Source organism: Delphinapterus leucas, chromosome 3 (assembly GCF_059928025.1).
Source record: "Delphinapterus leucas isolate spDelLeu-1000000601 "Yukka" chromosome 3, BTC_Dleu_Yukka2, whole genome shotgun sequence".
In the NCBI taxonomy this organism is placed as follows: Eukaryota; Metazoa; Chordata; class Mammalia; order Artiodactyla; family Monodontidae; genus Delphinapterus; species Delphinapterus leucas.
Window position 1 is genome coordinate 162,212,091 of NC_143131.1, and position 19,495 is coordinate 162,231,585.

Sequence of the window (19,495 nt, forward strand, 5' to 3'; positions counted from 1 at the left end):
TCCCGAGCACACACCAGCCGCCCATACTCTACATGTTTAGTATTTTCTAATGTAGCAGTTTCTTTGACTTTTTTTGTTTTGCTTTAATAAGTCTTAGGCAAATCATTTACATGCACATCTCAGTCAGAGAGTATATGTCCATACAACCTAAAGCAATCTACAGATCCAGTGCAATCCCTATCAAAATTCCAATGACATTTTTTATATAAATAGGAAGAACAATCCTAAAATTGGTATGGAACTGCAATAGACTTCAAAAGCCACAGCAATCCTGAGAAAGAAGAACAAAGCTGGAGGCAACACTTTTCCTGATTTCAAATTATACTACAAAGCTAGAGTAATCAAAATAGTATGGTACTGGCATGAAAACAGACACATACACCAATGCAACAGAATCAAGAGCCGAGAAATAAATCCACACACATACAGGCAACTAATTGACAGGGATCCAAGAATACTCAACAGGGAAAAGATAGTCTCTTCAGTAAATGGTGTTGGGAAAACTGGATACCCACATGCAAAACAAAGAAAGTGGACCCCTATCTTACACCATTTGTAAAAATTAACTTGAAATGGATTAAAGACTTAAATGTAAGACCTGAAACTGTAAAACTCCTAGAAGAGAACATAAAGAGAAAGCTCTTTAACATTGGTCTTGGTGATGATTTTTTGGGTATGACAACAAAACCACAAGCAACAAAAACAAAAAGCAACCAATGGGACTACATCAAACTAAAAAGCTCCTGCAGAGCAAAAGAAACAATCAACAAAATGAAAAGGCAACCTAGGAATGGGAAAAAATATTTGCAAACCACATGTATGATAAGAGGTTAATATCCAAAATCTATAAGGAATTCAAACAACTCCATAGCAAAAAACAAACAAACAAACAAACCAAAACAAATAACCTGATTCTAAAATTGGCAAAGCAGGGGACTTCCCTGGTGGTCCAGTGGTTAAGACTCCACACTTCCACTGCAGGGGGCATGGGTTTGATCCCTGGTCAGGGAATTAAGGCCCGCATGTCATGCAGTGTGTGTAAAAAAATAAAATAAAATAGGCAAATCAAGACTAGGAAACAACTAAGTGTCCAACAGGTGAATGGATAAAGAAAATGTGACATATAGATATAGATAGATAGATAGATAGATATAGATAGATAGATAGATAATGGAATTTTATTCAGCCACATGAAAAGAAGGAAATCTGCCATTTGTGACAACACAGATAGACCTTGAGGGCATTATGCTAAGTGCATTAAGTCAGAGGGCGAAACATAAATACTGTATGAGATCACTTATATGTGGAATCTTTAAAAGCAAAGAAGAAACAACTCACAGATACATAGAATAGACTGGTTGCCAGAGGTGGGAGGTGGGTGAAATAGCTGAAGGTGGACCAAAGGTACAAACTTCAAGTTATAAGATAAATAAGTCCTGGGGATGTCATGTATAATGTAGTGACTATAGCTAACAATATTGTTGTGTATTTGAAAGTTGCTAAGAGAGTAGATCTTAAAAGCTCTCATCACAAGAAAAACATAATTTGTTACTGTGAGTGGTGATGTATGAAAAGCCATGGAAGAAGCTTAAATGCATATTGCTAGTTGAAAGAAACCAGTCTGAAAAGACTACACACTGGATGATTCCAACCATATGACATTCTGGGAAAGGCAAAACTATGAAAACAAGAGGACATGTGGCCCCAGTGGACACCACTGTCTCTCCTTTCAGGAGCCTCCAGGTGCTGGAGACCTTCCCCCCTGAGATCCAGGTCTTCATGAAGGACTCCAGTGGCCAGGGCAAGCCTTACACCATTGACCCTGATGACTCCATCCACGACTTGAAAGAGAAGATTGAAGAGGCTGGAGGACCTTACATGGAGGATCAGATAGTCAGGTTCCGGGGCCAGAAACTGTGGAATCAATAGCTTCTCAGACTGCACATCAAGGATTGTGACACCATCATGCTCGTTAAGAGAGGCCCCACGTCCCCACGAGTGCCAAGATCAGGCTGTTCATTTTGTAGACTTCTATGGTCATGTCCCCCTAGCTCACCCCTTTCTACCCAGACCACTGTGCTCTTTCTGAAGCATAAATAGAAACAGAATCCTCCCCTGCTTAAAATTCTCCAATGGCTCCTATTACCTACAGAATCAAGTTGAAGTTCCTTTGCTTGGCATTCAGGGTTCTTGACCATTTAGCTCTTGCTGACCTCTCAGTCTCTCCTCGTCACTCTCAGAACATACCAGACGTGGCCAAACACTTGCAATTCCAGAACACTGAATGCTGGCTCACAACTCCATGACTTTGAGTCAACTTTCCTTCTCCCCCATGTTGTCACCTTTCAAAGCTCAAACCTCTAAGTTATTGATTCTCAAAAGTAAGGACCCCAGACCAGCAGAATCAACATCATCTGGAACCTCTTTGAAATAAAACTTCTCAGCAACTAGCCCAGAATTACCTGAGTTAGGTTCTCTGGTAGTGGGACTCAGCAATCTGTGTCTTAACAAGCCTTCCAAGTAATTCTGAGCAAATATGGAAGTTCCAGGGAGTTAACACCCCAGGGGGTAAGCCTTGGCGCATTGAAAGACAGGAACCAGTGAGTGCAGCGAGTGCATACTCCCCTCCTCCACCTCTCAGGTGGATAATTTTGAGGCACGTTCTGCATTGCTCCTTAGAGGGTCCCCAGTGGGATCAAAGCTCAGCTGCCCACAGTAGTGATCAATTTCATGATATTTCTTGGACTGTTTTTTCCTCCTTCTCAATCCCCCACACCTGTCCCTTGGGATCATTTCCCAAAACAAGTCTCATGCAACTCCTTGTCTCAGGCTCTGCATTTGGAGGAACACAAGCTAAGAGAAAACCCATCTTTATGTATCTTCCTCTTCCTAAAACCCAGCCCACACCCTTCCTAACTACTAGCTCTTCCCCCACCGCCATAGAAATGTGCCCAACTACGTGGCATTTCTACAAACCATAAAACCAATACACAATCGACTGCATGTTCCCTTTTTTTTTTTTTTTTTTTGCGGTACGCGGACCTCTCACTGTTGTGGCCTCTCCTGTTGCAGAGCACAGGCTCCGGACGCGCAGTCTCAGCGGCCATGGCTCACGGGCCTAGCCGCTCAGCGGCGTGTAGGATCTTCCCAGACCGGGGCACGAACCCATGTCCCCTGCATCGGCAGGCGGACTCCTAAACACTGCGCCACCAGGGAAGCCCCATGTTCCCCTTTTAAATCGTTTTTTTTTTCCCTTATTTTGGCCACTCTGCAAGGCCTGCAGGTTCCTAAATACCAGACCAGGGATTGAACCCTGGTCCCTGGCAGTGAAAGCCCAGAGTCCCAACCGCTGGACTGCCAGGGAATTCCCCCTTTCGAAATCTTGAAAGCTGCTGAACTCCCAGATATCTCATGAAAATGAATAATGAAATGAATCAAAACTAATATGTAAAGTCTATTGAGCAAAGTGGTGGCTACCAGTGGGGAGAGGCAAAATAGGAGGACGGGATTAAGAGGTACAAACTACTGTGTATAAAATAGATAAGCTACAAGGACATATTGTACAGCACAGGGAATAGAGCCAATATATTATAATAACTTTAGTTTTTCAAAGGTTTATTATTTATTTAATTTATTTTTGGCTGCATTGGGTCTTAGTTGCGAGACGCAGGATCTTCACTGAGGCGTGCGGGATCTTTCATTGCAGGACGTGGGCTCTTCGTTGTGGTGTGGAGGTTTCTCTCTAGTTGTGGCCTGCATGCTTCAGGGCACATGGGCTCAGTAGTTGTGGCACGCGGGCTTAGTTGCCCTGCCGCCTGTAGGATCTTAGTTCCCCGACCAGGGATCAGACCTGTGTCCCCTGAATTGTTGGAAGGCAGATTCTTTACCACTGGATCACCAGGGAAGTGCCTATAATAACTTCAAATGGAGTACAACCTGTAAAAATATTGAATAACTATGTTGTACACCTGAAACCGATATAGTGTTGTAAATCAATTATACTTCAAAAAAAGTTTTAAACTAAGATGTAAGGTCTGAATGTTTGAATAACTTTTGTTTGAATAACTTTTATATTGCCTTGAAGCTCATTATCTGTCATTATAAACATAGGACAAATGTTTGGAATCTCACTTTATTGTTGACTTTGGTTTGCGAAATTGCCACTGCTCTTTAAACAGTTATAATATAGGACTGTTTAAGGACCAGGCACTACCAAACTTTGAAAATATGGAGACTTTTAGAATTTATGTAATTAAAAATGTGATTCTTTCCGTTTGGGGTTAGCCAGTTGGAAAGTTTAAATTGAAACGTGTCATGATTGAGGGTTTTTTTTTTCCCCCAAATGGTATTTAAGACAACAAACACCCTCCACCCCACCACTTCCTCCAGCTAACACCTGGTCTTTCTCCTCCCTTTCACGACAAAGTTCTTGAAAGTGTTATCTACACTCCTGGTCTCCATCCTCCTCACCCAACTTACTCTTCAACCCCGCACCTAAAATCTGGCTTCTGCTCCCAGCTCTCCCTTACATTTCACCCACAATGGTCACCAGTAGCCTCTTGGGTGCTTCTCAGACCTATATTCCTGAACTTATCGGAAGCATTAGGCAATGTGGACAACTTGTTTAAGCTCTCTGGCTTAAACAGCTACCCTTGTAGACCTCCCCACTTCCCACTCCTCCTTTTATCTTCCTCCCTTTGTTAACAGTACCCTCCATCCATTACCCAGGTACCCAAGCCAGAGAGCTGATAGCCATCCTGTCTTTTCCCTCACCTCCTACCTGTAGTCACCAAGTCCTGTTCACCCTCCCCCCAAGGTAGACCTAGAATCCCATCCCTTCTCCGGCCAAGTCCGGGTCACCTTCCCTCTCACCTGGATCACTGTACAGTGTCCTGACACGTTTCCCTACATATCTACCCCTGGCCCCTGCAATCCATCCTCCCCACAGAAGCAGCCAGACCAATCTTTCCAGAATGGTCATTTCACCTCTGGTCGCTCCTCTGATTTGCCACTGCCCTCAGGACAAAGTCAGCGCAGATTCACCTGATATGTGACCCAGTGGATCACTTTCTCTTTCCTAGAACAATGTTTCCACTTGGCTATCAAAACACACTGCTGATTTTTCTTCCACCTCCCTGGCTACTCCTTCGCATTCTTGTTTGCCGGATGCTTGCCTCTCCCCAATCACTTAATACTATTAAGTGTTTCAGGGCCCAGTCACTGGTCCTTTTCTTGTCTTGCTCTATACTCACTCCCTTGGTGAACCCATCCAGCCTCATGGCTTTAAATATATCTATGCTGGTAATTTGTATCTCAACCCCAGACTTCGTCCCTGAAATCCAGACTCAAATATGCAACTCCCTAGCCAACTTGGATCTCTCTCACTAGACACTCAAGTTTGCTTCCAAAGCCGAGCTCCCGACCTTCATGCCTACACTGTGCCCTGGCCCAGTCTTTCCCTTCTCAGTTAAGGACAATTCCATCCTTCCAGTGCTAAGGCCAAAAGCCTTAGAGTGGTCCTTGACTCTAATTTTTCTCTCACATCACACTCTATCCTTTAGCAAGACCTGTTTATACTCAAAATATAGCCAGTGAAATGATATGAGGTCTGGGATTCACTTCCAAATAATACAGGAGGGGAGATGTGGATGGAGATATCATTGAAACAAGATTGTCTGTAGGTTGGGACTTCCCTGGTGGTCCAGTGGTTAGGACTCTGTGCTTCTACTGCAGGGGGCATGGGTTCAATCCCTGGTTGGGGAACTAAGATCCCGCGTGCCGGGTGGCCAATAAAAATAAAAATGGGCAGAAGACCTGAATAAACATTTAAAAAACTGTCTACAGGTTGATAATTGTTGAAGATGGGGGATGGTACATGGAGGTTCATTGTATTATTCTACTTTTGTTCATGTTTGAAATTTTCCATAATAAGAAAATTGAATCATACCACTTCTCCCTACCTTTCACTGCTACCATTCTGATCCAAGGCGCCACGTCTCTTGCCTGGACTGTTGTAGTAGCTTCTTAACTGAATTCCTGCTTCTGCTCTCACCTCCACTCCCCACCCTCTGCTTTTAATCCAATCTTCCCACGAACAGCCAGTGTGATACCGTTAAAATGAAAGTCCATCCATGTCCCTCTTCTGCTTGGAACTCCCCAGTGGTTCCCCATTTCAATCAGAGTAAAAGCCAAAGTCTTCGTAGTCTTCAAGATCCTACACAATTTGCCCCCTACACTTGTACTCAAACCTCATCCCCTCCCACTCTCCCCCTTTGATCATTCCATTCCAGTCACACTGCTATTCCTCAATCCCACCAGGCATACTGCCGCCACAGGGCCTTTGCACTTGCTGTTCCTTCTCCCATTCTTCTTTAATTTTTTTAATTTATTTAATTTATTTTAAATTTGTGGCTGAGCCGGCTCTCAGTCACGGCACACGGGATCTTTCGTTGGGGCGTGTGGACTTCTTAGTTGCCGCATACAGACTCTTAGCTGCGGCATGCGTGTGGAATTTAGTTCCCCGATCGGGGATCGAACCTGGGCCCCCTGCATTGGGAGAGTGGAGTCTTACCCACTGGACCACCAGGGAAGTCCCACTTTCTCTCATTCTTCCCTCTGACATACATACCGCTCACTCTTCGCCTCCTTCATGTCTTTGCTCAAATGTCTCCTTTTCAGACCTTCCCTAGCCACCTTTCTTGAGACTGAACCCCTGAACATTGCCACTTCTCACCCCCCCCACACACGTAGTCAGTATCTTTTAACCTCTTTCCCTGCTTTATTTTCCTGATTAGCACTTATCACCGTCTTAATTATTATAATGTTACTTATTTATCCTGTTTATTATCTGTCTCCACCATTAGAGTGTTAGCTCTCTGCAGTCCGAGAATTTTGCCTATTCACTGCTGTATCCCCAGGACACCTGCCTGGCACATAGCAGGCACGCAACAAATGTTTGTTGAATGAATGAATGAATGGCATTCCGAGTTTCAATCCCTGCCCACCTGTCCAGGCACAGCTCTCACCTCTCCCCTCCCTGCCCTCCATGCCAACGTGGATCTGACAGCCGAGTCCTGGCACATACCAGGATGATTCACACTTCTCAGCCTTATCCTGTCTTGTGCCCTCTGTCTCCTGGCCGCGTTCCCAGTCTTTTAAGACTCATCTCAAGCAGGTGTTCACTGACACCACAGGTGACCCCAAAGAAACTCTTCTGCCTGAATTTCCACCAAGTTTCTGTGCCCTCTTTGCTCCTAGTACACAGGACACTGGACTCTCTGTGTCTCCTGCGTCTCCCCCACTGCTCTGGGAGCCCCTGGGGCAGGAACCACGTCTTACATTGTCTTCTTAGCACAATGTCTGGCACCCAGCCAGCACTCAATAGATGTCCAGTGAACGAATAACAATACTTGCATTTACTTAATGTTTTCTCTGCTAAATGTTCTCTTGCTTAATCCACACAACCTATGGGGTAGGTATTATTCTTAAACCCATTTTAAGGATTATTTCTGTGAGAGTCAGAGAGGTTAAGAGTCTGGCAAAGGGCAGACTGGAATTCCAGAGTTTGTTCTGCGGAACCCTAGAATTCCCACTGTTCAGCCCAACCTCCAGCGAGTGCCTGCTCTTACTGAGCCTGTTTTGGGCGACAAGGTTGTGGGGATGGGATTGGTGGATACCATCCAGCTCCCATCTCCTGGGGGAGTTGCCTTTCCCAGAGCCATCCTCAAGCCAGTTTCAGTTTCCAAGTTGTAAAAGGAAAATTAAGAGGTGAGAAATGAAACCTACAGCAGAAAGGGTGACTAAAAGCCCCGCCTGTTAATGTGGTTTCACCCAGGGTCCCTCGATACCCCAGCTGCAGTGAATGGCCTCCAGGAAGAGGATACCCTGGTCAGCCAGACACCCCTTGTTTCCTCTCCACTCTGGTCCTTTATTCCACAGGGTGCTGGAGGTCAGCTGAGGAGGAGTCCCCTTAAAGAAGAGTGTGTGTGCCAGGAGCTGGGTAGGTGTGTGGGTATATATCTAGCCACCAGTGGTACTCTCAAGACAGAGATGGCAGTGCCCCCGAAGCTCTTTGTCACCCCAGCTTCCAGGCTGAACTCCTTCGTGGCTCACTGCCTGCATCCCAGCCAGAAGTGGAAAAAAGAGGTGTTGGAGACTGTGCAGGCTGTGGAGCAGTTCCTGAGGGAGCAGAGCTTCCAGGGGGAGCATGGGCTGGACCAGAAATCGGGGGTGCTGAAGGTGGTCAAGGTGAGACTGGTTCCCTCCATCCCCAGGCCAGGGCTGGGCAAAATGCAGCTTGTGGGTCTACATCCCTGAGGATGCTGGGACCTGTTGCCTCATTATCTCTAGCCCATGCTACTGACATCTCAAGACACTCCATCCCAATGCACTGCTGCCTTGAGCAGAGCAAGTCCAGTAAGGAAGCTAATAATAATAGTGTACATTTTTGGATGCACTAGCCTAACCCCTTAACATGTATTATGTCTAATTTGTGTACCCTGTGAGGTATGTATTATTCTTTTCCCATTTTACAGATGAGCAGAATGGAAACTCAGTGATTTAAGATCCATAATGACCAAATGCAATGCAAGGTCTCTGATTGGATCTTGGTGTGAATGGACCATCTGTAAAATATAATTTGGGAACAGTTGCGGAAATTTCAATGTGGCCAGAATATTAAATAATATATATATATAAGGGAATTGTTTTTTTAATATTTATTTATTTTCTTGGCTGCGTCAGGTCTTAGTTGTGGCAATGCGGGATCTTTTGTTGCAGCGTGCGGGCTCGGGCTTCTCTCTAGTTGTGGCGTGCGGATTTTCTCTCCCTAGTTGTGGCGCGTGGGTTCCAGGGTGTGTGGGCTTTGTAGTTTGCGGCACACGGGCTCTCTAGTTGAGGCGTGGGAGCTCAGTAGTTGTGGCACGTGGACTTAGTTGCCCTGCAGCATGTGGGATCTTCGTTCCCTGACCAGGGATCGAACCCGAGTCCCCTGCATTGGAAGGTGGATCCTTTACCACCGGACCACCAGGGAAGTCCCAGGGAACTGTTTTATTGAGGCGTAATAGTTTTGTGGTTATGGGGGGAAATGTTCTCTTTTGTTGGACACAAATGCTAAAGTATTTAGGGACGATGGTCCTTAGCGTTTGTAATTTACTTTAAAGTGGCTTAGTTGAAGCAAATATGGCAGAGTTTAGACTTGTTGAATCTGGGCGGATGTATAAGTGTTCATTGTATTCTCTTTCTATTTTTCTGTTTAAAATTTTTGATAATGGAAATTTTTTTTTAATGGAAGCTCAGAGAGGTGAGGTCACTTGCCCAAGGTCACACAGCTAGTGGTGAAGCTGGGATTTCACCCAGGATCTATCTTACTCCACTCCAGGCTGCCCTCACTGAGCTTTTTTCCCCAAGCCCTTCCTGCAGCTGCGTCATGTCACCTGCTGTCCTAGCTGGGATCATAATGCAAGAGGGTCAAAACTAGAAAGGGGTGATGAGGAAAACAACTTTGAGGAAAACGATTTTGTTTTTCTGAGTCGCTGCCTAGGCATTTTACAGTATGGTGACCCTACTAACACCAAAAGTTCAGAGTCTGGACTTTTAGATAGGTTTAGGGTATCCCCACAGGTTCCTGCTTTGCCTTCCCTGGTGGAACCTTTTAATATAACCACTGAGTGGGCTTCCCTGGTGGTCCAGTGGTTAAGACTCTGAGCTTCCACTGCAGCGGGCATGGGTTTGACCCCTGGTCAGGGAAGTTCTGCATGCCACACTGTGTGGCCAGAAAACATAAATAAATAAAAGTTTAAAAACATTTAGAGCTAAGCGGGTTTAAAATAAAATTGTTTAATGTAAATTGATACAGCCACTATGGAGAACAGTATGGAGGTTCCTTAAAAAACTACAGATAGAACTACCATACGACCCAGCAATCCCACTACTGGGCATATACCCTGAGAAAACCATAATTCAAAAAGAGTCATGTACCAAAATGTTCATTGCAGCTCTATTTACAATAGCCAAGACATGGAAGCAACCTAAGTGTCCATCAACAGATGAATGGATAAAGAAGATGTGGCACACATACACAATGGAATATTACTCAGCCATAAAAAGAAACGCAATTGAGTTATTTGTAGTGAGGTGGATGGACCTAGAGTCTGTCATACAGTGTGAAGTAAGTCAGAAAGAGAAAAACAAATACCGTATGCTAACACATATATATGGAATCTAAGGGAAAAAAAAAGAAGGTCATGAAGAACGTAGGGGTAAGACAGGAATAAAGACACAAACCTACTAGAGAATGGACTTGAGGATATGGGGAGGGGGAAGGGTAAGCTGTGACAAAGTGAGAGAGTGGCATGGACGTATATACACTACCAAACGTAAACTAGCTAGTGGGAAGCAGCCGCATAGCACAGGGAGATCAGCTCGGGGCTTTGTGACCCTCTAGAGGGGTGGGATACGGAGGGCGGGAGGGAGAGGCAAGAGAGAAGAGATATGGGAACATATGTATATGTATAACTGATTCACTTTGTTATAAAGCAGAAACTAACACACCATTGTAAAGCAATTATACTCCAATAAAGATGTTAAAAAAAAAATAACCACTTAGAGTTAAGCCTGTGAAAAGTTAGTAGCCTCTGCCCCAATCACCTTGTAAGGACTAGGTGCTTGCTACCCTGCTCTATCTCCTGCTGGCTTGTGACCTGGGGTGGAAGACTGCCCTTCCCCCGGCTCACTGTGTCCCTTTGCTTCTGGGATATATAAGTAAGAAATCATTTTTTGTAAATTAATTTTTGTTGGAGCACAGCCGCTTTACAGTGTTGCGTTAGTCTCTGCTGTACAGCAGAGTGAATCAGTTACACGTGTACGTATATCCCCTCCTTTTTAGATTTCTTTCTCATTTAGGCCACCACAGAGCATTGAGTAGAGTTCCCTGTGCTATACAGTAGGTTCTCATTAGTTATCTATTTTTGAAAGTAATAAATCTTATGACTCTACTCCCTTTGTATGGGTGTATTGAAACTGCACCTTTCCTCCAAATGACCCCGGGGGTTTCATTTCCCCACAGAGGGAGTTTGGATGCTGAGGGAGCTACCTGCCCACACTGTGTGGGCGGCTTGTGGCCCCGGCCAACGAGAAATTAACACTTTATTTGGGCTTTAAACTCTCCCCCAACCCCTGAAAATCTGGTAAGCTGTGCTGGTCCATAAGAGTGAATGCTTGTCCTTGGGTTTGAATAGGTTTGAACTGAAGCAAGTCATGAAGCCTGTTCTAGAACGCTCTTCCCTCTCTGCCTATATCTTACCACTGGAAAAGGTGGGAAGGGCAGCACAGGCACAGCCTTCAGCGGGATGTGCTCTGTGCCATTCCCAGCCCTCTCACATAGGGCAGAAACGCCCCGCCCCCGCCAATTCCTGAGTTAAAGCCCTCACCTCTAATGTGACTGTATTAGGAAATAGGGTCTTTAAGGAGGTAATTAAGGTTAAATAAAGTCATAATGGTGAAGCCCTAATCAGACTGGACTCGTGTCCTTATAAGAAGATAGAGACATCAGCGGCCTCTCTCTGTCCATGCACACACACAGGTAAGACCATGTGAGGACTCAGTGAGAAGGCAGCTGTCTGCAAGCCAGGAAGAGAGGCCTCAGAAGGAAGCAACTCTGCTGGCATCTTGATTTTAGACTGCAGAATTCCAGAACTGCGAGAAAGGAAATTTCTGTTGTTTAAGCCTCCAGTCTCTAGTATTCTATTATGGCAGCCCAAACAGACTAATGCACCATTGTACGTTGGCTTTTTTCCCCAGGAGAACGGTACCTAGAACAGTAGACTAGCATCCTGGTCCCCAGGTCATTTTGGTTCAGTTAAATTCTTAAAGTAGCACTTACATCTTACCTCACACTGAAATAAATCCTTTTGTAGCACGTGAGTGGCACAGAGTGGAGCTTAAAAGATTTAGCGGGCCATCATGCTCTCTCTAACCCACCCCTCGAACCTGCCTTATAGCATCCTCTTTACTTCCCAGTCCAAACCCTGTGTTCCAGTCTTTTCCCTGTCCCCCATTTATAGTGCCCACTCCTTCCTTGCCCAGTTGGAATTTTCTCTAGCTTCCATGCCGACTGCCCAAACCCCATCTGTTCTTCAGGGTCATCCTAAGCCTTACATCTTTGGGGCCTCTTCTCAACCTTCCAGCCAACCTCTGCATCACTCTGGTACTTCCTGCCTTTGCAGAAATTTAACAGAAAGAGAGGAGGGGATTGGAGGCACTGGGCCTAAGATCTCAGGTGGATGAGATTCTTCCCTGCAAGCCAAGTGTCCGGCTGTAAACAATACCTTCAGGGCCTAAACAGTGAATAGAGGGATAGAAAGTGACTTGACTGGTGTATGTATGTGTTTATACCCATATATGTGAAGTCTGTGTTCTTGGAGTAGAGCCCCATTCATTTAGAGAAAAAAGAGCCCGCTCCAAATTCCCCATCTGGAACTAGAAATTTGTCCTTAATGAGGCACATGTATAACACAGGTTATAGATTAAGACTGACCTGAAGAGAGCACACTGACTTTTGTCTAAGCACGTCACACGTCAAAGACAGCTAGACGTGGAAGAAACCAAGAAATCAAGTGTAGGATTTCCCAAACTGCAGTCAGTTACTAACCACATTAATAACTTTTTTAAACCTTATTCACATTGCATCAAAGGGATGCTTTGATGCACTGCTGAGGTCTTCTCAGCAAAGCTCATGGGAATTTGGTACATGAGGATCCACAATAGCGATCCATTTCATCGGTGTCAATCTTTCTGGACAGTTTGGGTGGAAAGGACAATTCCTGAAGGTGCGATACCTTCACCGCATGTACTAGCATTGGGTCTTGCTTGTGTGTGTTTCACCGACTTCAGCCTTGCTGTAGCAATAATAGCTAAGATACTGTAGAGCTGAGAGGCTATTTAAGTATTTATAGATATATACATAAGATAAAAGCACCTAACTTGTTTCTACCTATTGCTTACTTTCCACAGCGGTGTACACACCACACTTTAGGAAACAGTGATGTTGTCCAATTTGTCTTCTCATTTGAAGATGAGAAATGAAGGTCTGGGGACCTTTCATTGCTCAAGGTCATTCGAGTGTTTAAGGGCAGGATGCTGGGGTTCCTGACTTCCAGAGAACCTAACTTTTCTCTGAAATTATACTGCCCCTTAATCTCTTAGCAGTACATAAAACAAATATTGGCGACCTCGTGACCTGCCAGCCCTCGGGTGAAAGGGAGATCTGTGACTGGCTCTCCTGTTAAACGTTTAAGAAATGGGAGTCTAGGGAAAGAAACCCAAAACAGTCATGCAAAGACTCACTCACGGAAGGGGAGCCCATGGTCGTCTAGCTCAGTGCTGGGCTGAACCCTGGATCGTCCAAGGAGGCTCTTGGAGGCCTCTCTGCAGGCCAAGAAGTCAAGGCATAAGGGGGAATAAGGCAGGTTTGCTTCTGTGTCTTCATGTTATTTTCATGTAAGATAGCACTGAAAATTTCAAAAGTAACACTGGAGATGTTCTTGTCCATTTTCATCTTATAGATAATGACATGAAGGCTCAAAGGGGGATCGTGTTTTGCTAGTTAATAACAGACAACATTCCTCATCCAGCATTCCTATAGCTTAAAAAAGCAATAGAGGCAAGTGGGTCCATGAACGTGGGTTTTGTGGTCACGCAGATTTGAACGTGCATCCCAGCAGGGCTTGAATGGAGTTTTTCTCTCCAAATTAGGCAAATTGTTTCTCCAAGGCTCATGGGGTGGTCAGTGTTGTTATAGGGGAGTGAGGTAAAAGCATTTTCCTCACCATATCCTTCCCCAGACATGTTATCTGAAAGGAAGGAAGGAATGAAAAATGGGAGGGATATATGGAGAAAGAGGGAGGAAACTAAGGTGGCAGAGAACATGCCTAAAAGTCCTCCATGTTACTTCTGCTGTGCTTCCACACGCTCCTTGGGACCTCGCTTGCCAACAGAAATGTTGATTAAGCACTCTGGTTCTTATGTACTTTCTGCATTGGGAACACTTATAGTTAGGTTTCAGGGCTCTGAACTCCCCAAACTGGGGAACTTGTCATTAAAAGGTCTTTTAAAAAGCACAAGTGCCCCAAAGTTTAATGGCATTAGATTTTGGCAATGATTTCTTGAATATGACACCGAAGGCACAGGCAACAAAAGGAAAATAGAGAAATTGGACTTCATGAAAATTTTTAAAAATCTGTGCATCCAGACCCTATCAACAGAGGAAAAGGGCAATCGCAGAATGAGAGGAGATGTTTGGAAATCACATATCTGATAAGGGATTAATATCTAGAGTGTACAGAGAACTCCTAAAACTCAACCACAAAGCAAACAACCTGGCTAAAAAACGGGCAAAGGACTTGATTAGACATTTCTGCTAAGAAGATACATAAATGGCCCATAAACACCTCAAAAGATGCTCAGCATCAGCGATCATTAGGAGAGTACAAGTCAAGACTACAGTGAGATACCACCTTACACACATTAGGGTGGCTACTGTGAAAACAAAAAATAACAAGGGTTAATGAGGATGTAGGAAATTGGAACCCTGTGCACTACTGGTCAGAATGTAAAATGGTACAGCCATTGTGCAAAATATCATGGTGGTTCCTCAAAATTAAAAGTAGGATTACCATATGGTCCAATTCCACTTCTGGGTATATACCCAACATAACTGAAAGCAGGTTTTGCAAGATACTTTGTATACCTCTGTTCATAGCAGCATTGTTCACAATAACTAAAATGTGGAAGGAACCCAACTGCCCACTGACAGATGAATAGATGAGCAAAACGGGGTATATACACAACAGAATATTATTCAGCCTTGAAGAGGAAGTTCTGACACAGGCTACAACATGGATGAATCTTGAGGACATGATGCTAATCTACCAGTCACAGAAAGACAAATGCTGTCAATTCCACTTGTATGAGGCACCTAGAGTGGTCAAGTTCATACGGGCAGAAAGTCGAATGGTGGGTGCCAGGGGCTGGGGGTAGCGGTTGCTGGAGGGCAGAGAGTTCCAGTTTTTCCAGAAGAAAAGAGTTCTGGAGTTTGGCTGCCGCACAACGTGAATGTCCTGAACGTGTCTAAACTCTACACTCATAAGTGATACGATGATACAATTTTATGTGCATTTCACTACAAATAAAAACCAAACATGGACTTCCCTGGTGGCGCAGTGGTTAAGAATCCGCCTGCCAATGCAGGAGACACGGGTTCGAGCCCTGGTCCGAGAAGATCCCACATGCCGCGGAACAACTAAGCCCGTGCACCACAACTACTGAGCCTGCACTCTAGAGCCTGCGAGCCACAGCTACTGAAGCCCGTGTGCCACAACTACTGAACTGCATGCACCTAGAGCCCGTGCTCCGCAACAAGAGAAGCCACCACTGTGAGAAGCCCGCACACCGCAACGAGGAGTAGCCCCCGCTCGCCGCAACTAGAGAAAGCCCGTGCACAGCAACGAAGACCCAACACAGCCAAAAATAAATAAATAAATAAATAAATTTAACAATTAATTTACAAAATTATTTAAAAAATAAAATACCAAACAAAAGTGCCCCTCGGAGACACAGTAAATATTTTTGTCGTTCACAGTTTAGAGCTGCCTCATTGTCAGGGTGCTAGTCTTCAGTCAACTAGCTGAGAACTGGTACGGAGGGGATGGGAACTTCCATGAAAGAGCTTCTGAAGCTAAGTAGCCTGGTCCATTTCCTAATTTCTTTAGCGCATATCTGAGTGCTTGCTGGAGCCGGGCACTGTACTTGGTCCTCGAGATAGACGGCTGTGAAAAAATTATACAGAGATCCTTGCAATCTGGGAGTGAGAGGTGGGGTAGGGAAGGACCCGCAAATAAAAGCATGGAAGTTTTTAGCATGTTACCAGATGATGTAGGTTACGGGAACAATAAAGCATCAAAGGGAAAGAGGGCTCCCCTAATTTGAAGGGGACATGTGGACAGACCGGAGAGAGCAGCCCCTGTAGTTATGGAGAGAAAGAACATTCTAGGCAGAGAGAATAGTAAGTGCAGGAGGCTATGGGGAGGGAGCTGCTAGGAACAGCCAGGGACAGCGTGCCAGTGTGTCTGGAAGGGCTTGAGGGAAGGGGAGGGACGGTGTGTGTGTGTGTGTGTGTGTGTGTGTGTGTGTGTGTGTGTGTGTGTCAGAGAGACAGAGACAGAGAGACAGAGAGAGAGAGACAGAGAGAGAGAGGAATGGGGAGGGGGAGAGGGGGAGAAGACTGCTTTTGTTCGAATCCAGATGGGAGCCTCTGAAGGGTTTTGAGCTCTGAGCAACACGATCTGACTTGGGACTCACCAGGATCACCCTGACTGCTGTACCTAGAACGGATTGAATGGGAGGGGGCAACGCAGGAAAACGCATTTGAAAGGGGTGCACAGAAGGGGAGAGCAGGGCTGGTGGGACCTGAGGGGAGAGGTTTTCTGTCTCTTGCAGGGTGCCAGCTAGGGTTTAGTCTGGGTGTGGCCGCCCCGCTCCCCGTCTGCAGCACTCTGCCCTCCTCACCTCCTGTAAAGGGAGGCTAAGTACATCCTTGAGGCTCTCCCAGAGAGTTGATGGCCTGCCTGGGACAGTCCTGAGTCACAGCCCCTTGGCTGTCACCAGCTCCAGGGATGCTCCTGTCCTGAGCATTAACCTCCCTCAGGGGGAGTCCTCATTCTCCAGGGAGGAAATTGATATCTCACTGCTGCGGGATCTGAACTCCTGTAAAGCTGCAGGACAAATGACTTCGCTGAACATGCTTCATGCAGGGAAGAATGGGTAATCTCAGAGAAGGGAATAAAACTTCTCAAAACTCCGAACCAGGGGATTGCAGAGAAGCTCGCTGTCTTTTCTCTTGGCTGTGTGTGTGTGAATCGGAGAAGGAGAGGGCAGGCAGCGACTTGGGTCTCGGTTCGCCCCCGCGGACCATCCTTCCAGGGCAAGTTTTTCTTAGTGTCACTCGATTTCCTGAAGTGGGAGAATGAATACCCAGTGTAGAAAAGGGGGAAGAAAAGCGTGTTAGCATGAAATATGGTCATCTGATGACTTGTCCATTATGTATTTGAGGAAGTGGAGATTCTGAAGACCTTCACCTACTCAAGGAGAGGAAATTGCCTCTGTCTACACCAGGACCTCTTACTTTTGCCACTGGTGACATTTTGTGTCCGATAATTCTTTGCTGTGGGCTGTCCTGGGCATTGTGGGATGCTCCTACAGTATCCCTGGCCTCTGCCCAGCGGACGCCAGCAGTCCTTCCCCAGCTGTGACAGCAGAAATGCCTCCTGAACTTGTCAATTGTCCGGGGGGCGGGGAGCTGGGGGGAGGGGGGCAGAGTTGCTCTGGGTTGAGAGCCCCTGACCCAGGCTCAGCAGGCACATGGGTGAAGTCTGGACTGTGTATGTCAGGTCCTCTCTGGCTAACAATAATTGATGGAGTTAAAACTAGTAGTGGCTTCTGCTTGGTCACTGGGACAGCAGAGCATTCACTGTTCTGCCTTGAGAGAACAATTTTCCTGTGTTTTAACTAATAAGGCCCTTGTGATGGCTGGATTCTGGGCACCCCAACTAATAAGCGTGCCTATAAGGCAAAGAAACCAAAACCAACGTCCTCCCTGATTGCCAGGGAGGGGGCATGTTTTCTTTCCGCTCCCTCTCCTGGATCCATGCAGTAATTAGCCAAAGTAAAATGAATTTTAGCTCATGCTTAATTGCCTTTACAGCGTACTCGCCAGCACGGATGCAGTAGTGCTAAACTAATTTTTTTAATAAATTAAAAAAAATTATTTTTATTTTTGCCTGCCTTAGGTCTTTGCTGCTGCGCGCGGGCTTTCTCTAGTTGCGGTGAGCGGGGGCTACTCTTCGTTGCGGTTCACGGGCTTCTCATTGGGTGGCTTCTCTTGTTGCAGAGCACGGGCTTTAGGCGCGTGGGCTTCAGTAGTTGTGACACTTGGGCTCAGTAGTTGTAGCTCGCGGGCTCTAGAGTGCAAGCTCCGTAGTTGTGGCGCACGGGCTTAGTTGCTCCGTGGCATGTGGGATCTTCCCGGACCAGGGCTCGAACCGATGTCCCCTGCACTGGCAGGTGGATTCTTAACAACTGCACCACCAGGGGAGTCCCTAAACCAATTATTTTTTTAACTTTATGGCTTTAAATAATCCTTGGCTCTGAAATTCCCTGTACCCCTCAGCTACGTAACCACAGCCCCCTCTGCCCTAAATCCTTTTCTTATACTTTTGTAGCTTTTTAAGCAAGGCCCCTCTTTAGGAAGACATAATCCCTTCTCTGTAGAAAACATGAAAGACCTGAACAAATCAAGATTTCTCCATGGAGAATTCAGCTAGTCCTGTGCTTAGCTCCAAACAAGGAAGTCCATCTCTCTACCAAGCATGCCATTACCCAGACTAATGCCTGACTTGAATAACAAGCAAATTGTTGTGCTTTTAATTGTACCCTGCTGTGTCACAAAGCTTGTGAGGGAGGAATGTGCCCAGCTTCTCCAGGAGAAACAGGTGAGGCCTCTAATCCCCCTTTTCTGTCACCTTCCCCTCTCCCTTTCCAATCCTTTCTCTTCCCAGCAGAGCAGAGGGACAAAAAAGAGACAGCTAAATTATGTTTAAAATGGAAGAGTCTAAAAGAAGAAAAACGGTGGTCAGTACTGACTTGGGAGAGGATGAATTATCTATCCACAGCCTCTGCAGTGTGGCCCATTTGAGGACAATCAGTGCTCTCACCGGCTTGCTGGAGGGTGATATCTGAGAGCCTAAACCAGGCTTTCTCAGCCTCAGCACGACTGCTGGGTGGGGTTGGATGCTTCTTTGCTGTGGGCCTGTCCTGTGATGGAAGAACATTTAGCCTCGCGTAAGCTGTGACCATCCAAAGTGTCCCAAGACACTTTCAAATGTCTCCTGGGTGCAAAATTGCCCCTGGTTGAGAACCACGGCCCCAAGCCCTTCCATATTGGGATGTACTTGCTCTCTCTCCCAATCTCTTCCCCCCTCCCCAGTACACAAAACCCAAGAAAATCATGGTTCCTGTGTTAAAACTGGGGAGATCAACGTGCTCTTCATGTAGGTAGAATGAGCGGAAAGGAAAAAGACACTGACTTGCGTGTAGTCAGGGGACAGAGTGGGAACCTCCTCAACGCCAAGAGTGAAAAGAGTCTTAGGATGTGGGTGTGTTTGTGGCTCCGGCTGGGAAGTGGCAATGCCCCTGGTTGAACAAGCCAACTTTCGAACGCCTCTACCCTGTGCACTTTGGAATCGGGCTTGCTGTGGGCGAGATGAGGAGTGATGGCGAGGCTGCAGAGATGAAGGCGCCTCTGAAGGTGCTCACTGTCTCCTCCCACACTACTTGGGACAGGGAAGAATTACCCAGCTTCACAGAGATAGCCATTGCTCAGACAATGACGATCCTGTCTTGGACCTAAACATCGGGATGAAAGAGGGCTACTGACAAGACA

General features: G+C 45.9%; 1 protein-coding gene across 1 annotated transcript in view; it reads left to right on the forward strand.

Annotated features, from left to right (window-relative positions):
- LOC149749902 (2'-5'-oligoadenylate synthase-like protein 2) overlaps nucleotides 1–19,026 on the forward strand; it is a 32,020-nt gene extending 12,994 nt beyond the window's left edge. Inside the window, exon 2 of the mRNA XM_089908538.1 lies at nucleotides 1,734–19,026. Coding sequence (XP_089764664.1) covers nucleotides 1,734–1,929 — 196 coding nt within the window. The 3' untranslated portion in view covers nucleotides 1,930–19,026. The remainder of the gene's footprint in view (nucleotides 1–1,733) is intronic.
- The last annotated feature ends 469 nt before the right edge of the window (nucleotides 19,027–19,495 follow it).